At 39.7% G+C, this 18,657-nt stretch overlaps 2 protein-coding genes across 2 annotated transcripts; one reads left to right on the plus strand and one right to left on the minus strand.

Moving 5' to 3' along the window:
• The first annotated feature begins 2,160 nt into the window (after nucleotides 1-2,160).
• LOC122076898 (GATA transcription factor 16-like) lies at nucleotides 2,161-3,585 on the plus strand. Its single transcript, XM_042642519.1, has 3 exons — nucleotides 2,161-2,711; nucleotides 2,831-2,986; nucleotides 3,085-3,585. The coding sequence occupies exons 1-3, from the start codon at nucleotides 2,694-2,696 to the stop codon at nucleotides 3,361-3,363; spliced, it is 453 nt and encodes a 150-aa protein (XP_042498453.1). The 5' UTR covers nucleotides 2,161-2,693; the 3' UTR covers nucleotides 3,364-3,585.
• Nucleotides 3,586-14,562: 10,977 nt separating this feature from the next.
• Nucleotides 14,563-15,674, minus strand: LOC122076516 (extensin-like). The gene has a single exon (XM_042641840.1). It carries the CDS (start codon nucleotides 15,474-15,476, stop codon nucleotides 14,853-14,855), a length of 624 nt encoding a protein of 207 aa, XP_042497774.1. The 5' UTR covers nucleotides 15,477-15,674; the 3' UTR covers nucleotides 14,563-14,852.
• Between the last annotated feature and the right edge of the window lie 2,983 nt (nucleotides 15,675-18,657).

The following is an 18,657-nucleotide window of genomic DNA, read 5'->3' on the forward strand; positions in this document are numbered from 1 at the left end:
AGATGGTACTCATGGGGAGTAATCTCAAGAACATTTGAGACACTTCATACTATTGAGAAATAATTATTTTATTTATGTGGTTGTATTTTTCCTGACCATGAACTGTCTTGTAGTTGTTGGTTCCACCAAAAAGAAAAAAACTCTCTTAGTTTTTTTTTTTTTTTTGGGTAGGAAAAAAACTCTCTTGTTGGTCAATAGAATTGTAAAACTTTTGTCAGTAATTTATGAGATTAATATTCCAAGCATTTATTAACAGGTAATTATTGAAACTGAACAGAAAATAACATATAATTAGATGATAATAAAAATGCTATTTCTTTTTAAAAAATTGAATTCATACACATTATTGTTTAATAGGAAAACCACGTAAGTTGAAGAGAGAAAGATTGGAGTAGGAGGAGATAAAATCATAAAACACAGAGCGAAAACTATGACCTAGAGTAGGAGAAGAGATATAGAGAGTGAGTTTTAGAATTGGGAATTAAGGTACGATTTTCCTTCCATTCTGAATTGGTTCTTGATTGTCTTTCAATATGGATGCAGCCATCAATTTCTTGAAGTCTTACCAAAAAAAAAAAAATGTCTTGAAGCATCGGTACCGCTTTGTGATTCTGATCTTCAGTGAGTGGAATGTTTTTCCAACTTCAATTATACGTGTTAAATTGTTTTAATTCATAGTGATACATATGTGTCAAAATTGTCTACTGTGAAGTGGTGAGGTATAATAAGCATCCAACGGGTGCATGGTTGAGCCCTCTCAACTGTTGGATGCTTACTGCACCTCACTGCTCGCTGTAAATAATTTAAACTTGATATATATTTGCAACGTCTCTACATCAATAATATTGAAAGAGGGGAAGTCGATGTAGTCATTTGCATGCAAATCTTACTAAGATCATGATTGATTTGAGATTAATATTGATTTGGCTGATTAGGCTCGGCCAACTCCTTTCCAAAGAGTTAAGGCAATTAAAAAAAGGGCGTACCTGATGCCAAGGCTCCCTACATGTACGAGGTCCAAAAAGCGAGAACTATGCAACCTTACCCCGAGAATGTTGATAGACTATTTCAGCCACCTAATCATCAGGTCGTTACATTGTTACCTTACCGTTGAACCGAGCATGCCCTTTGAGTTAGGGCAATTAACTGAAATCAAATCAGTTTTCATTTTTGGTTCCAATGTTTTAAGTAGTGTCCGAGGTATTGGTATCTTATCAATTGATATGTATTAGTATCATCAGAGCCTAATACCAATATAACGTCAATACGAATCGACCCATTCAATCCAAACTTTTACCAGGAAAAAAAAAAAGATTTTTTATAATATATAATTTTATTTTGGGAAAAGGGTGGGTATGACGCCGATATCAAGTATGCTAGCACCCATTGTGTCTATCTTTCTCTTCCCTTTTTCTGAAATGACCCTCATATCCTTCCTGAATGATACTCCATCATGTGATCCTATTGGTGCTATCCGCTAGTATACTTGATATCGGTGGCATACCTATCCCTCTCCCTTTTATTTTTTATATTAAATCTCCCAAAAAAAGGGAAAATGTTGGATATGCCGCCGATATTAAGTATGCTAGCACCCATTGTGCCTATCTCTCTCTTTCCTTTTTCTGGAATGACCCTCATATCATTCCTGAATGATACTCCATAATGTGATCCTATTGGTACAATCCGCTAACATACTTGATATTGGCGGCATACATATCCCTCTCCTTAAAATATATATATATATATATATTATATTTTTTTGGTAGAAATATATTATATGTTTTGATCTTGAATCAAACTGATCCAGACGATATATTGGTATCACTGTATCGGACATCACCAATACGCCATACGGTATTTGCTACGGTGTTTTCATAACTTTAGTCATACGCCGGCCGAGACCGACGGATTGGCGCCGTAGTGCCCAAGTGCCCAACACTGATCTCTTATTATTGAAAACCAAAATTTAGGTTTGGCGCATAAGCAAGGCGGGAAGTAAAGATTGTGTGGCGCGGCGCGCCCCTCCTCGTTTTGGGGAGAGGGGAAGAAGGAGTTGCACTATACCGCTAATGTTTAGAATGTTAAGGGTAATTTGGTCATTTGAAATAAACCTAGGGCTAGGGTTTCGTATGTATGCGATCAAGTTTGTTAAGGAGGGTCTGTGTCGGTTCCGTTTTTATCATTCTCTCACTATCTCTCTCTCGCCTTCTGATCTCGGCATGTCGGTTCCTTATTAGTTAGCCAAATTCCTTATTCACTTCACTGCCTCTCGTCTACTAAGCCAAACAAGCCAATAGCCAAAACTTAGGGATCAAGTTCAAACGCCTATCCTCTCTCTCTCTCTCTCTCTCTCTCTCTTTCTCAAAAGATCTGATCTGCTTCTCTCTTTCTTTTTGCTACTGTTGTTGATTTGATTTCAGTAAACTTCGCTGGCTTTGTTTCAGATCTCTTCCTTAAATTCAGTATTTCCATCAACTGGAATTCTGATCGATCCTCATCTCATGCACTCTCTTGGTGTCACAGTTTATCCTATTAAGCTCCGTGTCTCATCTTCTCGATAGTTCTACTCAAATGATTAGGGTTTTCAAATTTAGAGAAGGCATTTCTGTAGTTTAGAGAGCCCACTTAGTTTCATCTGTTCAATCCAGCTTTCTAGGTTTTATTTTAGGTTTTTGGGTGAGGTGGCGGAGATAATGGATCTGAGTGAGAAAGTGAGTAATCATGCGCTCTTCCTATTCCTATCCCTCCCTCTCTATCTAGATTTTTCCTGATACGTGATCATTGCTTTATGATTCGTATACCTGATTTATGTTTTGGTTTCTGGTTTCAGATATGTGGAACAGAGACAGAGTATGAGGAGATGAATATCAAATGTACAGAAGCGGTTTCATCAGAAGAGGGCCAGGTGAACGATCCAAAGAAGAGCTGTACTGACTGTGGGACTACGAAAACCCCCTTGTGGAGAGGCGGTCCAGCTGGGCCTAAGGTGATCACAAAAAATCCGAATATTCTTCAATTCTTTGGTGGTTTCTTATGTAATCGGTTATATTTCTGAATCTGCTTTCGGCTATTGTTTGTTCACAGTCACTCTGTAATGCTTGCGGGATCAGATACAGAAAGAAAAGGAGGGCTCTCCTTGGGCTGAACAAAGGAGGAGTTGGAGGACAAAGGAAGGTGAAGAAAGAGGAGAAAAATATCCCAAACAAGAAGCAGCTCGGCGTATCTCTAAAGCTGAGATTGGTAGATTTAGGGAGGGAAGTCTTTCTAGAAAGATCAACCATGAAGAAACAGAGGAAGCTGGGAGAGGAAGAGCAGGCGGCCGTGCTACTGATGGCTCTATCTTGCGGCTCTGTTTATGCCTAAACAGTAAACAGCCCATGAGATTTTTCCTCTTTTTTTTTTTTTTTTTTTTTTCTTGTTTTCTTTTGGGGTGTTTTCGGGGCATTAGAGAGAGAAGAAATTGGCAATATTTTTCTTTTTTTCGCTAAAAAGGGTCAAATACTGTACTGTACTATTACTTTTCTGCGTAAATATATCCATAAATTTTCCATTTATTAATTTGAATAATGGCTTGAGTTCCTGCCAGGGTTGAACTTTTATTAATGGAGTTACTGTGGATTTGAACTTCAAAGGTTCTTTATTTATTGGAGCTTGTAATAGGGCTTATATTATGTCCCGACAAAGGGGACAACAGATGAAATCCAACTTTAGTCTCTCTAATGGTACTTTGGTGGAAAGGATTAAAGATTTTAATCCTCAACTTGGGGACTAATGAGGGTGAAAACCTTGAAAGGGCTACTTGGCCCACAACCACAAAGGCAAAGAGAGGCAAGCGTGTGACCTTTTGAGAGAGCGATGGAAACTAATTATGCTGCTGTGGGACGCACACAGCGCATCATTCCCTTGTTACTTCTGTTTCTCCTTTGAGAGGTTTAGGGCACATTTTAGGGATAGGACCGTTAAAAAGGGGTGGAAGAGCACGGCAAGGATCTTTCCAAAGAAGCGGTCCGATCTCAAGTGCATAGTTGCATCTCTATCCAACACCAATCATCTTTCAATGATTCATCCTAGGGCTGTAAGGGCTTGGACATACATTAGGTGTTGAGACTTAGAATGTAGTGGCTTAGCGATTCCAGGAAAGTGACTTCTAGGCTTAGTTTATTTCGTCTTTCATGCTCTGGGGTTGCCCTTGCCTGTGGTGAGAACTAGAGTACATCGAACTAAGGGTAAGAGTCTTCTTCACCTGTGTCACAATGCGTTGGATTAATTTCTTTCTCGCCGATCATTATTGCTGGAGGTCCATTTGCTTTTGTTTAATAAATGTTGCATAGGGACGTTGAGGAGCTTTTTGCCTAAATTTCTTCAGGATTCTACTCCATAGTATTTAGAATACAAGAATTATAAAAGAGATCAACCATGTGTGTAGTCCCTAAAATAAGATCAATGATTTTTTATTTTTGGTATCTTAATAATACACAAATATATAGATTTATCCTAGAATACCTTTTGTAAGACAGAAGTGTGCCCAAAACCAAAAAGGTGTTAAGTAATGGCTGCGATCTAGTCTATTTATAATAGAATCCCTAAAACCCTAATCTACTCCCACAATGGAAAGAGCTTGGAATTTGCCAATCAGAGTGAAAGTGTTGGAGACGACTATTATTAATATCTGTTTAAGTCTGTCCATATCAAATATCAACCAACATCAACAATCCACCAAAAATCATCAATCGATAATAAATAATTTGATTTTTGTGTTTTCCGGCAAATTTGGAAAACAAGATTTTTTTTTCTTCTCAATGTTGCTTTAAAACGTATTGAACTTGATAAACGAGCTCTAACCAAGCTATGAATAGACCTTAAACATGTCAGGCTGAGATTAATTCACATTATCTCGATTAAGAAAAAGTAATTGTTGGTACGACTCAGCCTCACCGTATCTCGTAATACCTACATGTTCATTGTTACAGTCAGTAGACATGATGTAGAATGTTCATGAAGCATTATTATATTATAGCATATTCAATATGATAGGGATTAAATTTCAAATAGAAGAATTGTAGAAAAATTTTTAAGAAATGGAATTCTGAGATTTTTGGTAATTTGCAAACTAACATATCCAACCTTAAGGAGGAGTTGGAACTGTTGGGTCCCGATTGACACTAAGAGGGGGGTGAATCAGTGTGCCAAATATTTTTTTCATTTTTCAACTGTACCCCTGATGTGGCAATCACTATTTGCACTTCAATAGCACAGTCTACTGATGCTGTCCAGAGCTACTATGTATACTACTGATCATTCTTACTGTTGCACATAACTTATTCACATATCTTATATTGCTGCCTAGAGCTGTCTCATAAATCTCACACGGTAATCACTGTCACATACATACACAGTCTGTGCACATCCACACTGCACCACCAAGTGGTCAGGTCTACAAGATGTACACACCCATTCTGTAGCCAAGCACTCCAATCCACAATACAAATATGAACATACACATCCACAACACAAGAAATACGTGCTTCGATCAGTTGCCTACATGCACGGAGTAATACCCACTATCGGGTTCAGTATTTACTCAATACTAATTATAACTGCACCCACAGCCAAGGGAACATATTCCCAGTTTCCACCAATGACATACAATGGCTAGGTCTTCACCCTTGTTTTCTCATAATGATATGAAAGGCTGCACCCACGACAAATAGGTTTAGGTAGTTGTAACTACCAAGGAACACATAGCCCTTGTGTCCAGCATCCACTGAACATAAAAAAAAAATAAAGTTGGGCTTATGACAATGCCCTATAGTGAAGCACTCATACATGCAAATTTCCCCCCAAATAAACTACCACTATCACTTAGGCATTTTATCAAACATCTTGCCTGCAATGATTTATAATAATGAAAATTTGACAAAAGTGAGGTTACCTTGGCAATGAGTAACCGTCGAAGATGCAATAATATCGATCTCCACTTGATGTGGACCATAACTATGTTGTCTCGGTGCCGCCAATCCTTCAACCCTGATTGGCACTTGGGTTTCTTGAAGCAACTCATAAGAACCAAATTCTAGGTTCTTGTTCTTTCTTTTCTCCTTGTCTTTACTTTCATGGAGCAACAATGGCATTCACATTCACACACACACTCTTCTCTCTCTCTCTCTCTCTCTCTCTCTCTCTCTCTCTCTCTCTCTCTCTCTCTCTCTCTCTCTCTCTCTCTCTCCTCTCTCTCTCTCTCTCTCTCTCTCTCTCTCTCTCTCTCTCTCTCTCTCTCTCTCTCTCTCTCTCTCTACTTCTCCTCTTCTAGTCTTCCTTGTAAATAAAGCTTTAATGGGAAAATAGCAATCTCAACAAAAATCATCAAACTCCATTAATTGGATATGAGAAAATCTTTCTTGAGAGGCATTCAAGACACACACAAAGAGAGGGAAAAACTTCTTCTCATCTCTTCCATTTTCTTTTTCTTTCTCTTGGAAAAAACCAATAGAGCTTGCTGCCTTGGTTTCCAGCAACTTTCTAAGCCTCTAATGGGGGCTATGGATGAAGTGCAAGAGGATGGAAGTCTTTCATTCAAACCCTTAGCCTTCCACAAACTTCAACTCATTTTTCCAACCACCTCAGCAATCCTTCTGCCTGATTTCTTTCCTTTGTTGTGTAGAAATTGGAAAGATGAAGAATCTCCAACTTGAATCACCAAAATCCGAGTTAAAATGAGGGAGATATGACCATTTGAAGTTAGAGTAATGAGATAGCCTAAAACAGAATCTTCGTGGGGGTGGCGTAGGTTACACTGGTGGTGCGCGCAACAGAGGCGCATATCTGGCCGTAGATCTCATAAAAAAGGTATTTCTTAATCTGAGCCATCCGATTGAACCAACGGACAATAGATCTAAACCATAGATTTTGAATCTCAATGACGTCATCATAACGTACGCGCTGACATTTTCAGACGCATTGTCGATCACCAATTGGTTGGTGTAACGAGTTTCACGGTACACTGTCGGCTAACTTCAATAAAGTTTCATCGATCTTGACCATTAGATCGGAACCGATCTGATATGATTGGCTCAGATCAAGATATGGAGAATCTCTTTATAGATTCTACGCATATCCCCTACACACAATCAATACTCAATATGGTGAGTCACACCATCATATCTAATTCACTTGACCAATGAGAAGCTTCAGATAAGCATCTTCAATGCAAGCTCTTGTACAAACAGTCAAATCTGAGTCTGACCAACGTGGCTCAATCTGAGCCGTGTATTAAGGATCCCTCTGATTCTCTTATATACATATAAGCCTCTGCCTTCATATTTCCAGTACTAAACACCCCTTATCAACTAAGACCTTCAAAATATCAAAATTATATAAAAGCCCTTCCAATTTCAAAAATAAATTTCAAAAAATCCACCCAACACCGAGAGCATACTGATGAATTTTCGGTTTGGATTTTTAAACTGGCTTTACGAAAACACTGATAACTTTTTCATACGATATCCGATCGAGATGAAACAAAGTGCGTTGGAACCGTAACTGGACGGTCTACAATTTTCAGAAGACTCAATCATCTGACTCATTCATATAAGAAGACCAAAATGCCCTTAGACCTTTCTAATGATGCATCTTTCTCATACGGAATCGGAACGCGATGAAATCAGAACCGTTGGAAAGATTGGATTTTTGTCGTATTGTTACATGGAGAAAACTTCCTTTAAAAAATTCATCTTCAATACTGAAATTGCCCTCAACTACCACAAATGTCGTAACTTCTTCATACGGTATCAGAATGCGACAAAATCAAATGCACTGGACTAGATAAATTACAATCTATATTTTTATGAAGAAATGATCTTCCAAAAATGTCATTTTCACTGCCGAAAATTCCCCTGAGTGTAAATAGGCTAATTTTACCAGTTTTGACCCAGAAATCCGCACCACATACTAAGGATGTATCAAACCATTCTATGCATACCAAGCGGCTCTGTTATCTCATCAATGACACTGGACACTACCATGTCATCATTTTCATCCATGTCACCCAAACTGGCCATGTCATCACCGCCACGTGGCCGGGTTGCCAACAAGGACAACCATAAACCCACAGGAACATCTTATGAGCCTCCCATCTTCAGTTTTCTCCCAAACTCGTATGTCTGAGATTACTTCACAGCTTGTTGATGAGCTTTTGAAGGAGGAAGATTTTTGGAAACAAAAATCTAGGATCCAATGGTTAAATGGTGGAGACCTAAACACTTCATTCTTTCATGCTTCAACTATTCAAAGAAGGAAATTTAATAAAATTTTGAAGCTGAAAAAGCCTAATGGTTCTTGGATAACATCTCAGTCTAAGATCAGAGAGGAGATTCTTTCTTGTTCCAGTAAACTTATACTTCTAAAGGTGTTGATGTGGATTCCCTACATCAGACATTGAATTGTATCACTCCATCAGTTACAGAAGACATGAATGAAGCGCTCTGTAGATGCCCGGACATTGATGAAGTTAAGAAAGCTCTCTTTGCTATGAAACCTATTAAAGCTCCAGGAATTGACGGTCTCCCTCCCGTGTATTTCCTAAGATTTTGGGATCTAACACATCTTGAGTTGTTTGGTTTTATCTCTGAATTTTTTCATACAAGAGTTCTCCCTCCCCACTTCAATAAAACCATTATTTGCCTCATCCCAAAGAAGAACTGCCCAGAATTGGTTAAGGATTTTAGACTGATTACCTATGTGGACTGGCGATGAAGATCATCTCAAAAATTATGGCTAGCCGTCTCCAAGAAGTGCTCTAGTGCATAATTGCTGCGTCGCAATCGGCCTTCATACCTGCGCGATCTATTTCAGATAATGTCTTCCTAGCCCATGAGCTATATCATTACATTAGGAGTAGGAAAAAAGGCAAGAAGAGCTTTATAGCCTTGAAACTTGACATCAAGAAAGCCTATGATAGGCTAGAATGAGCTTTCATCGAACAAGTTCTCCTCCAACATGATATTAATTCTTCATGGGTTCAAATGGTCATGTCTGGGATTTGCTCTGTTAATGTCAGTTTCTTGATCAATGGTACTCTATATGGCAACATTATTCCTACTCGAGGGATCCGGCAAGGGGACCCTCTCTCCCCGACAATATTCACTATATGCACTCAAGCTCTTTGCTCAATTTTAGCATTTACTGAAAGGAACAATTTTATAAGGGGAATAAGAGTTAGAAACAGAGCACCAGCAGTATCTCATCTACTATTTGAGGATGATTGCGTATTATTTTTAGAAAATGCAGCTAGAGCAGATCCACAATCTGAAGGGCTGCCTTGATCTCTATTGCAAAGCCAGTGGCCAGTCAATCAATAGGCAAAAATCAGTCCTTACCTTTAGCCCAAACACAGCTCCGCGTTTCAAAATATAGTTTTCTCGTATATTACATATTAAATATGGTGAAGGTCCTCATAAATATCTTGGGCTCCCCCTTGATTTTAGCATCAACAAGGTTGCTCTGTTTAAAGAAATCAGAGACAAAACCTCGGCAAAAATTGAAGGTTGGAAGGAAAAACTTCTTACCCTAGCTGGTAAGGAGATTCTTCTAAAATCAGTTGTTTCATCAATTTCTGGTTATCCCGCCTCGCATTTCAAGTTACCTCAAGCTCACCATGATGCTATTTGAAAAGCTTCTACAAAATTTTTTTGGGGGCAGGGAGAGAATGACTCCAAAATTCAATGGATATCATGGGACAGGTTGTGTTGTTCGAAGTTGAAAGGAGGGCTAGGCCTAAAGCATCCAAAGCTCCAAAATCATGCTCTTCTTGCTAAAGCAGCTTGGAATTTATGAAAGAATCTAGAATCTTGGTGGGCAAAGCACGTGAAGGCAATTTATTTCCCCCACTCTAACTTTCTTTCTGCAAGAGTGGGTAATCACCCTTCCTGGGCTTGGCGTAGCTTGCTATTGGGTAGATCAATTTTAGAAGAGGTTCTTATCTGGAGTATTGGCACAGGCAGCAGGGTTAGAATTTGGGAAGACAAATGGGTCCACTCACTTAAGCATTTCAAGCTCCAACATCCCCCTCTCCCTGGATGTACTCTGGTTTGGGTTTCAAACCTTATTGACCCTATTAACAGATGTTGGAGAAATGACATTTTGACCTCCTGGTTTTCCCCATCTGATGCAAGTGAGATAAGGAAAATTCGACTAGGTTTACACATTAGAGAAGATTTTCAAGTATGGGGTACATCTTGGAATGGATCATTCTTAGTTAAGTCTACATACCACTTACTTTCGAATAAAAAAGAGGAGGAAATGTAAGGTAGGGGCTCTTCATCTCATCAATCAATCAGGGCTAATATTCCAAGTACGGTTTGGAATTTCACATGGAGTTGCAACACACTGCCTAAGATTCGCTCTTTCCTATGGCGTATGACTGCTAATGGTGTTGCTTCAGCTGAAGGCCTCAACAGAAGACAAATCCCAATTGATCCTTCTTGTCCAAGATGTGGAACACAATCTGAATCCATTGACCATATCATTCTTCATTGCCCATTTGCTAATGCCGTTTGGTTCGGGTCCTCTCTCTCCCATCGGATCCCTGATGATCCCTCCTTTCTCATTCACTCTTGGATCCAACAATGGTGTGACCTCAGTTCACAAGATAAACTAATGACCAAGAAGAAGTTCAGCCTTTGTTCGTTTGTGGTTTGGACGCTTTGGCTTGCTAGGAACAAGCTCATCTTCGAAAGAGATAATTGGACCCCTTTTGATGTAATATGCAAAGCTGAAGCTTTCTTTAACGAGTTCAATCGAGCCAAGTCTCATGAAGAGGTTGTGGATCATCCTACTGCTACTACACCAAGGCAAGATCAACATCTAGTTTGGATTCTTTCCCCTATTGATGTGGTGAAAATCAATGCCGATGCATCATTTGTTAAAGACATGTCTTTTGGTCCCTTAGGCTTTATCATTCATAATCACAATGGATCTCCACTACTGGTTGCATCGAATCCAACACCAATGCACTCAATCATTAACGGAGAAGCTGAAGCAATTAAGGATATTTTCGCCTTTGGTGGAATCAGACAACCTAGAGGTGATTACTGCCCTTTCAAACAATTCCAGTTGTATTCCTTTTCAAATCTGGCATATCATTGAGGATATCAGGTTCATGTGTGCCAATCCTATAAAGTGTTCCTTTTCTTATGTTCCAAGGGCTGTTAAGGATATTGCCGACACCCTTGCAAGGAGAGGCATGTCCATCCGGTGTAGGACAGTATGGCCTCAATCCACTCCTTAGTTGAATCAGCTCTACGAAGCTGATGCCTTGGCTTGTAACCGGTCCTTTTTTCAATAAGATTTTGCACTACCAAAAAAAAAAAAAAAAGGTGAAAGATAAAGTTCTCTCTTGTTTTTATTGTTCTATGTACAACAATAGAGTATATGATTATCCATATTACAGGGTAGATGGACTGGCAGGTGTCATCATAAATCACAATATTAGAGGTAGTAAGAGCCTCCCAGAATGTAAGCAGCGACAACTAAATCAAAAGCGCAATAGGACAGCTACTCGTAAAGCAGGATAAAAATCGTCTGCAATTCCTTATCCGCGCAATACCGTGCAATACCCCCTTCAAATGGTGACACGTGGATAAAGTGATTTGAACGGCTTAGATTGATCCTACATTGATCCAACTTCAACTCACTGGTTTGGAGTTGGATCAATATAGGATTAATCTGAGCCGTTCAAACCACTTTGTCCACGTGTCACCCTTTCAAGGGGTATGGTACAGAATTGTACAAGATTAGAATTGTAGACGATTTTTATCCCGTAAAGCATCACAAGGCATTAGAAGCTTTTGCCACGTGTAAACACTTGCCACTATTGATTCACCCTCTTTAACTACTACTACTACTTCTTGTAGTTCCTCGGAGCAATTAGTAATCAGCAACTAAAGAATAGCCAAAAGAAAAGAAATAAAAAAAGAAACATCCGACAAGAGAACACAATCAAGACTTGCGGAGCCAAAAATGAGGTCAAGCAAACCCTTGTCGCAATGGTTATGGGCAGAGACCTCGACGAGTCGCTCGAAAATCACTGAATTACTCTCTCTCTCTCTCTCTCTCTCTCTCTCTCTCTCTCTCTCCTAGAATGAGATGAATCGGTTTAATTATTGCAGGGAATGGATGCGAATGAGGTGTGGAAGGCTGTGGCTGCCGACAGAGAACAGAAGCTACGATTGCTAGAAGATAAGAGCAGGAGGGTGAAAGAGACAAACACACCGTTTTCGTCGGGCAAGTTTCCATACGTTCCATCTATGACATAATTGGAGAGTAAGGGTGTAATCAAGCCCTTGGACCCTTACACCCAACATAAGCGAAGGTCCCATGCCCCTGATGCCAGTGCCAATCACCTTGAAAGTAAAGGTGATGGGCTTAAGACAGCAATTAATGGCAAGAGCAATAGCGAGATGAGCCATCTCCGCCGAGGAGGCTCTCTCGACTCTTCCTAGTTCAGGACTCACCCACCAGTTGTTTGATATATTACCTCGCCTTTGTATCTCAAAGCTTCCCCTCCTTCCCCATGGAATGGGATATGATCTATTTGATGGGCCCAGGTTTGGGCTCTTTGAGAGCTGTCTACTTCTAGAAATAGGTGGAATGATCTAGGTGTCACCAACTGCAAGTGACATTTTTTGTATTCCATCCAAGAGTTATACCATCTGATGGATCGCCTGGCTATTGGTATATTTCTTGGTTCAAAACTACAGGCCCGTCGCAGGCTTCAGAATGGGCCTGGGCTTATTTCAGTTGACCATGATCACAAGGACATTTTTGTTTTGTCATATGGAGCCTGATGCGATCAATAAATAAAGGATTTTTTTTTTTTTTTTTCTAAATCGATGGAGTACCATGAATGGGCCATCCAACATTCCTAGGGTTCATTAAATTTCTATAGGCTTGGGAAATGCAAAAGAATTTTTTTGGTTTGATTCATACATGGAATCAATGGATTAGATAGACAAGACTGATGAGGGCGGATATTGAGTAAAAATCTTAAATGGTCAACTCAATCTTGAGTTTAATAACCCAGAATCAAGATCCAGATTGATGAGAGCGGATCAGGCCTCTGAGAAAGATGAAATATATTCCACCCATTTGGATCAGATCGTAAGAGAACTTCTCGTATAAGAATCTGATCCACACTTCAGATTGATCACAGTTGATTTAGATCCGAGGATAAAATCGGTGGCACTAATATAATAACTGACAAATACCAGATTGATATCGATATCTTTAAGGGTGAAAATGTCTAATATAACTGATCTGAGCACGAAAACTTGTGCTGTGTTTGATATGCAATATTGGAATGGACCGAGTTTCCACTAGGCCTTTCCCTGATGAGAGATTCAAAACATCATGCCCAAGAAACAGTCCAAGATTAGTTGAGCTTCGAAGATTGCGCAATAAATGGGAGAAGCATTGATCAGTACATAGAATGATTAATCCTAGTTTGGTTAAGGGGAAGAGACTCGATTAGTTAATAATCTCAAGCACCATTTTCATTGTTATGACAGTTCGAAAATTATGACGGATTCGCTCCAAAGTAAATAATATCATAGCTTGATGTAAAGGGTTGGATATTATGTTAGGGATTCTAACCCCATAGAGTCATTTGAATCCCCATGAGTATTTATGAGGGTTTCCTATCTTTTTGGTGCACTCTGAGAATGAAGGTGTTAAGTAATGATTATAGAAACAATTAGTATTCTATTTATAATAGATACCTTTAAATCCTATTCCACTCCCACAATGAAAAATAAAAAAAAACTAGAAATTTTCATATCAAAGAGGATTTATAACTATTTGGGCCCAATAGATAAATCAGTATCAATTAAACCAACCTAAAGATCCTAACACATAACATTAAGGGCCCGTTTGATAACGTTTCTGCCGTTTCTGCCGTTTCTGTTTCAAGAAACGGCAGAAACATAAATTTTTGTTTTTAGAAACAGAAACGGAATTGAAGGTGTTTGATAAGTCATGTTTTTAGAAGTCGATGGTAACCAATGAAAGAATTGCCACAAGTCGTTTCCAGAAATGGCGAAACAAGTTCAACTTGTTTCGCCTGGGTCGTTTCTTGAATCATAAATAAGTAAAAATTTCTATTTCTATTTTTAAAAATAAGTGAAACGAAACAGTTTTATCAAACGCTTTTTGCTCCGTTTCTGTTGTTTCTGGAAACAGAAACAGCAGAAACGCGTTTCTTGAAACATTATCAAACGGGCCCTAAAATTCAGATATTCAGAGATTCACGGTGAGGTGAAGAAAACTTCTCCCTAATGAAAAAAGATAGATTATGGGCTGCAATCTTAAGCCTGGTTTTTTTTCTTCTTCAAATGTGTTCCATATATCCAAGATTTATTCCGAGACTGGCGCAGCCTTGAAAAAGCAGTGAGGGTTCGTAAAATGAAGGTGTTAAGTAATGATTACAAAAACAATTAGTATTCTATTTATAATAGAATCCTTAAAACCCTATTTCACTCCCACAATTAAAAAAAAAAAAAAAGACAATAATGAAAGAAACAAGAATCGCTAATGTCATTATTTGTAATCACATTTATAACAAAAAGGAAAAATAAATCGAAATTACCAGAAAGTAAAACAGGGCCTGCAAGAATGGGAGAAGAGTAAGGATACAAGTGAGATACAGATGAAGGTTGAGGCCCTTCATTCCTTCTTCGTGGAATTAAACCCCTTAGTCGTCGTCTTTGAATGTCGCCATCGAATCCAGAGGAATTTCTTTCTCTGTTTCTAATTTGTAGATCAGCAAAATCTAACAGTTAATTTATTTGTAGTCGGATCTTCTAAAAGAGAAAGGGTAGCAAGAAAAGAACGATTGTGCCTGAGAATACAGTGGGAGACTTGAGTTGGACGGCATTTGAGGAGCCAGTAGGCGGAGGGGGGCTATAATAGTAGAATGGGAAGTAGGGTACAATTGGGTTTGGGGGTGGAGGCGCAGGGTAGGAGCTCGTCGGTGGAGGATAGACACCGCCGCCAATAGAGCCTCCGTATGGCGGCGGTGGATACCCGTACACTGCCGTCGGTTGCCAGGGAGGCGGTGGTGACGAATACTCAGTCGTTGGCTGCGAGGGAGGCGGCGGCGAGGGCGAGGGCGGCGGCGGCGAGTAGTAATAAGTGCCGCCGGAACCGGAACTCGGCGGCGAGGGTGGTGGTGGGCAGTCAGACCCGGTTGACGGCGGTGGTGGAGATGGGGGTGGCGGAGAGTACACTGGGTTGCAAGGGTTGTCGCAGGCGGAGCACATTGTGCAGGCTATTTGGTCTTTCTTTTTCGCAATCAAGGTCGTGGATGTGATCTGGTCTTTGCTGTTTGTAGTAGTCGCCATCGCTGTCACCGTCTCCAACAGTTCCGTCGGAGAAATGAAGAAAATTGCAAATAAAAATAGTAAATTTCGGTGGAAGATCGCCATTTTACTTCTTGGGGAGAGATCACAAAGTCTGGAGATGGAATTTAGAGTAGCAGCATTTCTTAATTTCGTGGATTTCGAACACGGCACTGCACAGGAGAAAATAAGACTACTGTTGTGCGTGTGACTGAAGAGAGAGAAAGAGAAAGAGAGAGAGAGAGAGAGGATGATGATGATATTGCAGTAATGGGCGGAGAGGGCTACAGGTTTTATCTTTACGCATGTGCTGGAGAGTGGGACCACCTCGTGATGTTACTATATTTTGTCATCCCTGAATCTAGAACGTTGGATTGGAAGCCTCATGGGTCAATTGGGACGGAACAATCTGTAATTATTTGGTAGAGGGCAGTTTCCTTGGGGTACGTCACAATTTATGGAGTTGTGAAGAAAGGTCATGGTACTGTAGGAAGAGAATGTGAGATGATATGCCAATGGAATCGTGACACGTATATGTTAGGGCTTGGGTTTATATAAGATGATGGTGCAGGCTGTACGTTGGGCAGGTGAGGCGGCAGGCGGAGAGGTGATCAAAGGAATCTGGAATCCAGAAGTGATTTATACACGTGTATGGATAGACAGACATTAGGATTGTACTGTGGAAGAGTAACATGTCAGTAGTTTTTGACCTTTTACTTCCCACTGAGATAGGGTGCCAGGAGTCGAGAGTTCCCAATGGGCGCTTTCCCACTACCCTTTGAAAGGGCTAAAAGTGCCGGAGTTGGCCATTTGGTCGGTGGTTTGCTCCCCCACTGTTTTCTTGTGGGCTTTAGAATATTTTGGTGTGTCCGAAGCTGCACTCAGCCAGCGGAGGAACCCTCTCCCTCTTAATGGGAATGTGTGTTTTTGTCTTCCTATATAAATGTATACTACTGTTGTTGCACGATGTTTTATATTTCATTGTAATTTAATTCAATAAGTATTGGTGTAAGTATTTTGACAGGCAAGATGACGATTTTGTACTCTTTGAATTAGGGTTTTTTATACTTTTTAGATTAAGGTTTTTTATACTTTTTGGATTAGGGTTTTTCGTATTTTCTGAATGTAACGAGGTTTTCTTTCTTTGTAATGCAAGCAATACTGAGAGGTATGAGAAAGAGTACTGTAACCCTATTCTCCATTGATAATGAAGTAGGATCCCATCTCACCGAGGAAATAGGTAATCTTGCCGAATCTCGTAAACCTATGTGCATTGATTATTCTTATTTTTTCATTATCTTCTTCCTCATTTCAGGGTTGTATTTCTACAGGTGTGTTTTTCTGTGTCTTTCTTTTTAAGGTGTAACATACACTACGCAATTTGACAACTTTTTTTTCTCTATATGCTGATATCCTTGATTTGATAAGGTAACATGATACAAGACATCTTTCTCCAATAATTCAAAAAAAATTTAAATTATGTGGGCCATGTGGCTCATTATCGATCGTATTACTATCAAGTTGCAGAGATGACCAAAGCCCAATTCATTGGTAAAATAAACTATAAAGACAATAATGAAAAGGTAAAAATAGGAACCTTCCACTTTACTCTGTTTTGTTGATTTCAATATTTCTTCTATTCTTTTCTTGTTAAATAGTTTACTTTTTCCACTTTGGATCCCTTCTTCTTTGTTCTCACTGAAAGCTCCCCTCACCAGTCACCCCTCAAAGTTGAAGTTTGAAAATGATGAAGGATGGATAGATGGATTCAGTCACACTTATTGGACTTTTAAGCACTCTAAGAAGCAAAGTAGTATATGTACATGTTCATGCATTATTGCCGGAGCCACAGCCGTAGGAAGAGGAGAACCTTCATATTTTCCCAATACTTTCTAACTATTTTTAATTCTTAGTTTCTAGACAACCCACATGTGCTTCCTTCATCTTCCGCCCACATTGAGGTTGGATATCACATTGTAAAGTTTTGGAGTCTCTCACCTCGTCGATTCTGATCCCCATCACTTCTACTAAATGTGGTCTACCAATCATAGTGGACCGTCCAATAGGTGGCCCACAGGTTCAAAATGGGAACGGATGGATTAGACACCTAATCAAAGCCAATTGCTAAATTACAAAGTTTGATTCACTTTTAGTATCATGCTTGATGAACGATCTTTTGGTCTAAAAAAATTCTGAAAGCAGTAACATCTCTATTGTTTTCATAGAGCGAACCAGAGTATTTAGAGGGCAAATCATTTCTTTCAAAAGTAATTTATGGTAGTGGGCTCCATTAAAGATGGTGTTGGGGAGTAATTCAAAGTGGAGATAACCTATAAGCACTTGGGAACCTTTTCTTTAATGATTAACTTTTGATAATGACTTTTGCCCAAGTCCCTAACAAGTGCTATGAGAGCTAAGGTTGTGTCAAGGTCTTCCTACAGTTTCACGTGGTTGATGAAAGTAATAATAATCCCACATCAGAAGTCTCTATCTATGAACAAGGGCCACGCTGTCTTTCAGGCTTTTTTCTCATAATATTTTTTTTTTTTCTGAGATCATGGTGAACGGATATCAGTCAGCCCATCAACATTGTACAATAAAGGAGAGATACATGGGAGAGAGGAGGCCACATCAGGACCCCTCTTTCTTCAAGGAAACTTTGTCTATATCTTTAACTCTAAAAAAAATTGATAGTGTCACAGCACCGAGAGTTGAACTGTTTTGAGACTGATGGGCTGTCTGGTGGGCTTGGTGGGTCAAGCGTAAGCGACAGACGTCTGGTCCCCTAATGTATCACCACTTCTTTTAGAGGCCGAAGGAGATATAGGAGTGGAAATGATGATTGGAGGGTTGGCCCGGCCCACTTACACACACATAAGTCAATTGCGAAAAAGAAGAAAACACCCTATATGTATATATAGGAAGAGAGAACCGGACTCAAATCCTCTATGGCACAATATGGCATCTGACATACATTCAACGCTTAGAAACACTTGGTACTAAGTCCAAGGCGATCACACATAACCCAAGATATTTCTAAGTGTTGGATACATGCCGAACACCATGTTGACACCATAGAAAATCAAATCTGAGAGAACCATAAGGGAAACTAAGGAACAAAACAAGGGCCTTTAGCTTGGTTGCCAACTTGCGGATGCGTTGGTTTGGGCCCCCAACTAAAGATTCTATCTATGAGGACAAAAATATTAAAACCCATATATTTGGATGTTTGTAACTACTCCCCCCCGCACCCGCACCCGCACCCCCA

The sequence above is a fragment of the Macadamia integrifolia genome, chromosome 1 (assembly GCF_013358625.1).
Source record: "Macadamia integrifolia cultivar HAES 741 chromosome 1, SCU_Mint_v3, whole genome shotgun sequence".
Lineage (NCBI taxonomy): Eukaryota > Viridiplantae > Streptophyta > Magnoliopsida > Proteales > Proteaceae > Macadamia > Macadamia integrifolia.